The 9,375-nt window shown below is 31.3% G+C and overlaps 1 protein-coding gene across 1 annotated transcript; it reads left to right on the top strand.

Moving 5' to 3' along the window:
- Positions 1-750: 750 nt before the first annotated feature.
- LOC126662307 (beta-amyrin 28-monooxygenase-like) lies at positions 751-3,219 on the top strand. Its single transcript, XM_050356239.2, has 3 exons — positions 751-1,734; positions 2,194-2,381; positions 2,678-3,219. Exons 1-3 carry the CDS (start codon positions 795-797, stop codon positions 2,975-2,977), a joined length of 1,428 nt encoding a protein of 475 aa, XP_050212196.1. The 5' UTR covers positions 751-794; the 3' UTR covers positions 2,978-3,219.
- The last annotated feature ends 6,156 nt before the right edge of the window (positions 3,220-9,375 follow it).

The raw sequence follows: 9,375 nt of genomic DNA, 5'->3' as shown, positions 1-9,375 counted from the left end.
CGAAATTTACTTATCTGAGAATTTATTATGTGTTCCGTTAAAAAAAAAAATTACTATGTGTGCACAATTTTATTTTGAAGGATAGTATTTAGATATAACAATTTTAGATAAAAATATAAAATCTAACTACCACATGCAATTTAATCGAAAAATCTCTTGTTTAAAAAAAATTAAAATTTAGTATATAGTTAAAATGAAATGAAATTTAATTATCAAATTGAAATAAATTAAAATTTGATCACTAAATTATAAGAAAAACGATAGTTTAGATCTTTTCACTACCAAACTAAAAAAAAATAGATATATAATTATTAGAATAATACAAAGTTTAGGAATATAAAAATTTATCATGTGGATAAAATTTAATTTTGAAGGAGAGTGTTTAGGAAAAATAGGTAAAAACAATAAAATATGACCGCTACATTTGCATTTTTTTTCTGAATATGTCTCATTTAAAGAAACTTAAAATTTAATAAACAAATTAGAAGAAATTAAAATTTGATGATCAAACTAAAATAAATTAAAATTTAATCACTAAAGTATATAAAAAAGATAGTTTAGGTAAGAATCAATTATCTTATCAATTTTAGTTTCTCATTGACTTTGTAACGTTCACATCTTTTCACTACCAAACTAAAAAATAGATATAAAATTAATTAAAATAACACTAAGTGTATTATTGTTAAACTTCATTGAAAACTCCATCAACCTTTTATTTCAACTCTCCCATCTATATAAAGTGCCATAATTAACTAAATGTATATGCCACAAAGCAATTAAACTCAAACTCAAAAATGGAGTTATTCTTTCTAATTGCTATTACAATTTTCATTATTCTTGCCACTCTTCCAATTCTATCTATCTTTTACAAGCCAAATGTAAAACTTCCACCAGGCAAAACAGGCTATCCGTACATAGGAGAGAGCCTGGAATTTCTTTCTACAGGCAGAAAAGGCCAACCTGAAAAATTTATATTAGACAGAATGCAAAAATTCTCGCCTCAAATTTTCAGAACTTCAATTCTCGGCGAACAAACCGCCGTCGTCTGCGGGGCACAAGGCAACAAATTCTTATTCTCCAACGAGAACAAGCTCGTCACCGCCTGGTGGCCGAAGTCGATCCTGAGGCTCTTCCCCTCGTCGAGTCAAAGCACTGTTTTAGCAGAAGGAATGAGAATGAGAAAAATGTTACCTCATTTTCTAAAACCCGAGGCTTTAATGAGATACATAGGCGTAATGGATTCGATGGCTCAGATTCATTTTCAGGATAGCTGGGAGAAAGAGAAACAAGTCTCGGTCTATCCTCTAGCTAAGATGTACACTTTTACAGTTGCTTGTAAAGTGTTTTTAAGCATGGATGACTCTAAAGAAGTCGCGAAATTCGCTGTTCCGTTCAACGATATGGCGTCAGGAATTATTTCCATTCCGATTAATTTTCCAGGGACTACTTTTAACAGAGGACTTAAAGCTTCCAAAATTATAAGGGACGACATGTTGCGGATGATCGCGAAGAGACGAAAGGAACTTGCGGAGAACAAAGCCGATCCGATGCAGGATATTCTGTCTCATATGTTGGTTGCAACTGATGAAGAGGGTCAGAGATTGGGAGAAGTTGGAATTGCTGATAAGATTATTTCTTTGCTAATTGGTGGCCATGACACTGCTAGTGCTACCATTACTTTTATTGTCAAGTTTCTTGCTGAGCTTCCTCATATCTACGACAAAGTTGTCGAAGGTACGTAAAAAGTTACAGTTTCCGTTAAATATTGTTGCGTTTACCGAACTATAACCTTTTTATAAAATAATTACCGATTAATACAAAATTATAAAATGATTAACTATTTGTTTACGAAAAGGTTACCGAACTATAATATGTTATAAAACAGATACCTAACTATGATTTTTTTATACAAAACGGTTACTGGCTTATTACATGGCTGTACATATTTACCTAGTTCATATCTATAATTTCGTAACTTCTTTGTAAATAAGATATAGTTCGGTACGTAAATAATATAATTTTTATTAATTGAGTAATCGGTCTCTAAATATTTTGTAACTTTTTTAAAATTTGGTTACTATTTTCTGATTTTTTTATAGTTCGGTAACCATTTTATAAAAAAACTATAATTCGATAACCGTAGAATTATTGAACCCCAATAATATAGTAAATAATTGAAGTGTTGAAAAACAGAGCAAATGGAGATTGCAAAGTCAAAAGCAGAAGGGGAATTATTGAACTGGGAAGACATTCAGAAGATGAAATATTCATGGCATGTGGCCGCTGAAGTGATGAGATTAGCTCCGCCTCTTCAGGGTTCTTTCAGGGAAGCCTTGCATGATTTCAACTACGCCGGTTACACTATTCCTAAGGGCTGGAAAGTATGTTTTTTTTTTATTATATGCTTTTTCTGAAAAACTTAAAGAAATATTTTACGCTCTTTAAAAACGTCGAGGACCTAAGAGGCAAAGAAATTACTAAAAACACTTATTTGCTCTTTTCGGAAAATTTGAAAGATATATTAAAACATTTGGCCAAGTATTAATTTTTAATAAATAAGTAAAAATTATAAAAATAATATCGTTCTTCTATATGAATTTTTAAATATAGTATTCATGCATATTATATACATTATCTATTTATTTATTTATTTATTTCCGTCAAATTTGTTTTGTAGTTATACTGGAGCGCACATTCAACGCATAAGATGCCGGAATATTTTCCGGACCCGGAGAAGTTCGATCCGTCAAGATTCGAAGGATTGGGGCCGGCACCATACACATATGTTCCATTTGGAGGAGGACCAAGAATGTGTCCAGGAAAAGAATATGCAAGATTGGAAATTCTTGTTTTCATGCATAATATTGTTAAGAGGTTCAAATGGGAAAAGGTTATTCCTGATGAGAATATCATTGTCAACCCTATGCCAATTCCTGCTAAAGGCCTTCCGGTTCGCCTTTATCGTAAAAATCAGTAAACGGCTCGTCGTTTAAGCTCTGCAAACACATAATATTTCATATGGTTGTGCGATATTATATGTTTAATTACTTGAAAATTAAACCTTAAAAAAGGTTTTTGTTATTTATTTTCAGCTAATAGTACTTCTAGTCATGTTGTAGTTGCATTCTTTTGCCTGCTTCTTTTTTTATATATATATTTTCTCTCTTAATTGTAAAAGTGAGTACAATTATTTATTATGTTTTACTTTATTTTCCTCAAGTATTCATCACTGTAAATTGACAATATATATATTATTCTATTTACAATTATGTCATGTTCTCCAAATATATCATGCTTTTAAAATTTTATCAATTTGATTATTTTTTTCCGATCAGTTTAAATTTATCACTACAAGAAATTGTATATATGGCAACAAATCTTTTTGCAGCTAATTTTTTTTTGCTGCTAAAAAACATTTTGCAGCACTAATTTTAAAAGTTGCTGCCATTAATTAAATTATAACAGCATTTTACAGTAATTTTTGTTACCAATTATTTAAGGCAACATTTTATTAGCAGCAACATGCCACAATTTATTTTTTTGCTATATGTTAATAATAACATTTTTAACACTATTAGCAACAAAAATATTTGCTGCTAATTCTAGTATTTCTTGTAGTGTATCCTACTTAACACCTCTAACACTACGCCACATTAGCTAAAAATTGGGACATGAATATATATACCTGTCAGCATTTGAAAAGACGACAAATCAAACTAGTATAATTATAAAATCGTAATATGTTTAGCAAACAAATTGTAATTTTGAATATATAAAAATATTTTGCCTGGTAAATTTTGTCGAAAGCTTTGTTTCTTTAAAAAGTCTAAAGTGATGCCGACTCTCAACATCTGGTTTTGAATTCTTCCTTATGAAAAATAAGTATTACTATAAAAAATTTTGATTGATAGAGACAATCTACAAGTCGCTTATCTTGCTTGGTGATTTTAATATCTCTAGTTGCAATAATACACAAAGTCAAAGAAAATTAATTATTCCTTTCACAATCCCACTCCATTGCTTTTATTACTAAATGAAGATAAATTAAATTTGAAAATACTTAAACGCAAATGATTCATTTCTATTATTTGACCATATCAATGTATTCTTTTTGTAAAAAAAAAACTTATTAATAAATATAGATTTTGCTAAAAAATTGATACACATTTGATAATACTTTTGTGTCTTGATTTTTGAATGATGAAAACTATTTTATCTTTTATTGTCTATATCCTAAAGGTTTTATTGTCATAATAATTCTAAATTTTGTATATCTTTCAATTTTTTTATGCAATAAATTAATTAGTATTAAAATTTAATAATGATGCTTTAAAAAATAACATTCCCATAAAGGAAATTGGCGAAAATATAGTTAAGTTTTTTTCAAATAAAATGAGTGGATCAACGGTTAAAGTTGCAAATTGACAATGTCAATGAATAGAAGTCTTTCTTTAATTTCTAACATTTTATAAAAATAACACTGATAATCAAATTGTGCTGGTGTAGAGAGCTAATTTAAATTTGAATATCTGACTTATTATCAAAATATTTGCGGATTTTAAATTTTCTCAAAAGTATATCATAATTATGTCGAAAATAATTGGTAAAAGAGAATTAAAATGTTTGAAAACTTTATCTTAATTTATAGTCACTGTAATTTTAGATGCATGACTTTTAAGATGCTCTAATTTTTAATGAGGATAGTTAGAAAAATAAATGTCTTCATTTAGAATAAATGATCCCATATAAAGATAATTTTATTTAAGTTTTGTAAGTGACAGAGTGAAACTCGCACTCAAATTTTTAACGAACACGATATTGTTGCTGATATAAAATTACGACAACGTACTAATTATAAGAATTAGCGTGAAAGCTATGGAATCACGACGTGTTAAGAATGAAATGCCTTTTCGATTCTTCGATGGTATGGATATAATTATAGATTACTAGCAACCACACCAAACATAAATAAAAATAAAGGCGCTAACATTTCATGATTTATGTATAAATTTTACTGTTGTTTTGATATGTCATGTCTTTTTTATGAAAATATATCATTCTATTAGAAATAAGAAGCATTCAGAAGATCCATCCTCAGGTCCCTCTACTCTTCACCTTTTTTCAATAAGCGCTCTTTTATGGATGGAATTTGGAGAGTGTGCCACACTCTCCGTTAGTGAGACTGTGAAAAAAAATATGACATTTTAACTTTTAAATAAAGTAAAAAATACCCTAAAATTCTTATATTTACTTTATAATACATTAAAATCCTTGAACTTAGCCTTCAAACAAATTCAAACCCAATTGTTTTAAATTAATTAATTATTATTATAAATTCATATATTTATAGATAATTAATAGTATAGCATTAACTACTTAAAATTAATCAAATAATTATAATTAGTTTATTATTTTAATTTATTTCAAAATTTAATTTTTATTTTGAAATAAAATTTAATCCGTAATTTTAGTCCCGCCATCGTTTTCTCCCCCACTCAGATCGGCACCCGTAAAAAATCTATTTAATGAATTAAATATCAATTTATTTCAAAATTAAATTTTAATCTACTAAAATATAAATTTAAATTGAGTTTCTTTACGCCGGAAAAAAAATCCAGCCGGGCACCACTGCAATGTTGTGGCCTTTCTTTTCGCCATCGTTTCCTTCCTCCATAATGGAGGAAACCTGGATTCCTCCATTTGGAGGAAACGACACAGAGCTCGTTTCTTCAATGGAGGAGACAAGTTGTTCGTCTCCTTCATTGAGGAAACACAGATCTGCGTTTCCTCCACTAATGGAGGAAACGCAAATCTGGTTTCTTCCATTAATGGAGGAAACGAGATCTGCTCGTTTCCTCCATTAAAGGAGGAAACCAGCAGGTTTCCTCCATTAATGGAGGAGAGACCTTCTTCTCTCCTCCATTAATGAAGGAAACCGGCCAAAATTTTTTATTTTTCAGACAATGAAATTTTTTCAGAAAAAAGTGTTATTTGGTATTTTAATTTTAGCCACATTACTTATTTTATTTTGACACATCATTATTTAGCGGAGTTTATTATTTAACGGAGAGTGTAGCACACTCTCCATATTTCCTGCGTATAGGGGTATAAGAACAACAAAAAATTAAAGTATAGGAATCAAAAACGAGAAATTGAAGTATAGGGACCTGATGAAAAAAAGATGAAGAGTAGAGGGACCTGAGGATGGGTTTGGCCTTTGAAAAATAAATGTCCAGTTAGAATAAATGATCCCATATAAAGATAATTTTATTTAAGTTTTGTAAGCGGCAGAGTGAAACTCGCACTCCGTCAGTCCCTAGAATGAACACGATATTGTTGTTGATATAAAATTACGACAACGTACTAATTATAAGAATTAGCGTGAAAGCTATGGAATCACGACGCGTTAAGAATGAAATGCCTTTTCGATTCTTCGATGGTATAGATATAATTATAGATTACTAGTAACCACACCAAACATAAATAAAGATAAGGGTGCTAATATTTCATAATTTATGTATAAATTTTTTAGTTTTACTATTGTTCTGATATGTCATGTTTTTTTTATGAAAATATATCATTCTATTAGAAATAAGAAGCAGCATTACAATTGTCGACTAATAATGGCAACTTAATTAGCATAGTGAGGGACCATCTTGTCCATGAAAATCTCAGAAGGAATCGTCCTTGCCCATCGAGCAATGGCATGAGCTACAACATTGCAATTTCTAGGAACAAAAGCAAATTAAGGAAATACAAGAAAAGCTGCTGCAAAGAGCTTTAATATCGTCCACCATTAAACTCACAATCTATCTGTGCTTGGACTTGTCATGGATGGTGTTTATGACAATCAGGGACTCACTTTCCATTTCAAGATGATAACACCAACTTTCACAGCCACCTGCAAACCGTGGAGAATGGCTAAAGCCTCCGTTAAGTCAACCTCCCGATGGTGGTCAAAATGCTTCACAGATGAAGCAATAACAGAGCCTTTACTATCCCTGAGGATAATGCCAAGACCAATCTCTCCTTCCGCAGCACAGAATGAAGCATCACAATTAAGTTTCATTCTAGGGACTGACGGAGTAAACCAAACCTTGGATTTGTTGTGGTTCTTTGATCTTTCTCTAAACTTTGCAGCTTGTCTCTGGAGGATGGAGTTGCTACCCATGTGAAAGATGGCAGCCGGAGTCAGCGAGCCCCCTAAGAAGAATGCTTTATTCTTTGCTGTCCATAAACTCCACAAAGTTGCACAAAACAGGTTTCTACCTTCCTTCGAATTTAGAGATAATCACGGCTGCTTGTCTTTGTAGGTAACTCTGCTAACCAAGCAATAGAACTACTCATACAGAAAGGAGTTCCAGAATCCCACATTATTTTCCTAAATCTAATCTCTGTAAGTCGTCTTTCGGACTATCAGCCATGTCTTCGCGTTGTTTGGATAATCTACATCCACTAATAATACACACCCTTTTTGGAATTTCAGGCTCCCGAGGGTATCCATTGCGTTTCCAAAAAGTTCCCATCCTTAAAGATTGTCACCTCGGAGATTGATGTTGCATTAAATGAAGAATTCCGTGTTATACCGGGTATGGGTGAGTTTGGGGATCGATATTTTGGCACTGATGACTAATTGTGATGTGTAACAACGATTATTGGTATATGGAAGAATTGTGATAATTGTTTGTGAATTGCTTTCATTAGAAGCTAGTTAATTAGTTTTGGAAACAAACCAAAACCAAAACCAATCCTGAAAATTTGCAAACAAAGTGGAGGGTAGATTAGATAGGACCCAAACCTGTCGAACTTGGTCATAATCTCTGAATGTATGCAACTTCTTCTCAGGCTTATCGCATATGGTACAGAGGAAGATTACTTCTAGTATTCGACGGGACAATTTATCAACGGATGGAAAGGCTTCTCGGAGTAGCCGCCACATAAAATGCTTAATCTTTGGCATACAGCCAAGCTTCCAAATAAAGTCCCAGTCAGGGATTTTTGAGGAGGATGCTTGGCCTTGATAAAACTTAGTATTGCAGCTGCGGAGATTAAGGAGATAGGCAGATTTGACACTATAATTTCCATTTTTTATTTCACTCCAATAAGCCAAGTAATCTGGCTTCCTATGGCTGAGAGATATGCTTGTTATAGCAGTCACTTCCATCGAGGAGAATAAATGATTTAGGACTAGTAAATCCCAAGAGCTACACTTAGGGGAGAGCATCGGTCGGTTCGGTTCGGTTTGGTTTTCAAAAGTCCAAAACCGACAGTGCCAAACTATATTTTATTTGAAACCAAACCGTATTAAAATTGACCAAAAATCGAAAAAAAATTCACCGAAATAATTTATCGGTTTGGTTCGGTGTCGGTTTTTAATCTCGGTTTGGGCTTATACCGAAGCCCATTTTATAAAAGCCCAAATTGTAAAAAAGGCCTATTAAGATTTTAAAATGAACTTGAATTGAGTATATAAAAACAATATCATACATTAAATATAACAAGTATAAACCTGTTACTTAATAAATTACAGACTTAATTTAAGCAATTAAATAACAGTAATGCTATCTAATCTGAATATATATTAACAAATTACAGACGTGAGGAAGCAAATGAATACAAGTCTCAAAAATGAACTTGTATGCAAAAAATAATAACCTATAATTACTATTACATATAATTTGTGTCCTGATCTTTACAAGTTAATAAGTTATATTATATGCAAAAAAATACTGAAACTGAATACTAAAATGTCCAACAGTTTCATTGCTTGCAGAAATCAAGCATTGCCATCCAAAATGTAGGCATTATGCAACCATCAGCAGCAGCTAAATACAAGACTTAAGTCCTGAAATTTAAACAAGCCCCTTTCCAGGTTTAATATCTACTATGTTTTACTATTTACCACTAAAACAATTCGAAAAATGGGGCTCGGATATAGTTTTTTCTAATCAATATAAGGCGATCTGATTCGCACGGTTGCAATTAGCCTCATCATGCAAATCAAAAGGCCTTATGTGTTAGTTAAGGTGAAAGCATCATCATAGCCCAAAAGAAGATCTTAAAATTGAAAAGGAGATGTTAAAATTGAAATGAAGCTGTTCAAAATAGAAAAAAAATTGCAGAGGATAAATAGCAAAGCAAACAATGAATTTGAAACTGAATTGAAAACAGCAACATGAAGTTTTAATGATGTATTAAAACCAACCAGAATTAAAAGCAGCAATGATGTCTTTTAATGAATTATTAAAGAAATCAGAATAAAGAGAAGTTTGAAAATGATTGAAAAGCAGATATTAAAAGTTTTAATGAACTATTAAAACAGGAAAAGAGATAAGGTAAAAAGATTGAAAAAATAGAGTAGGAATAGAAAAGGTT

Source organism: Mercurialis annua, linkage group LG8, assembly GCF_937616625.2.
Source record: "Mercurialis annua linkage group LG8, ddMerAnnu1.2, whole genome shotgun sequence".
Classification (NCBI taxonomy): Eukaryota; Viridiplantae; Streptophyta; class Magnoliopsida; order Malpighiales; family Euphorbiaceae; genus Mercurialis; species Mercurialis annua.
Note: the sequence above shows the minus strand (reverse complement) of the source record. Positions and strands in the feature narration are given on the sequence as shown.

Excerpts from the sequence above, each read along its gene's own strand:
- LOC126662307 (XM_050356239.2), top strand. The coding sequence starts at position 795 with ATGGAGTTATTCTTTCTAATTGCTATTACAATTTTCATTATTCTTGCC. Across the intron at positions 1,735-2,193 it reads CTACGACAAAGTTGTCGAAG|AGCAAATGGAGATTGCAAAG; the intron begins GTACGTAAAAAG and ends GTTGAAAAACAG. Across the intron at positions 2,382-2,677 it reads CTATTCCTAAGGGCTGGAAA|TTATACTGGAGCGCACATTC; the intron begins GTATGTTTTTTT and ends TTTGTTTTGTAG.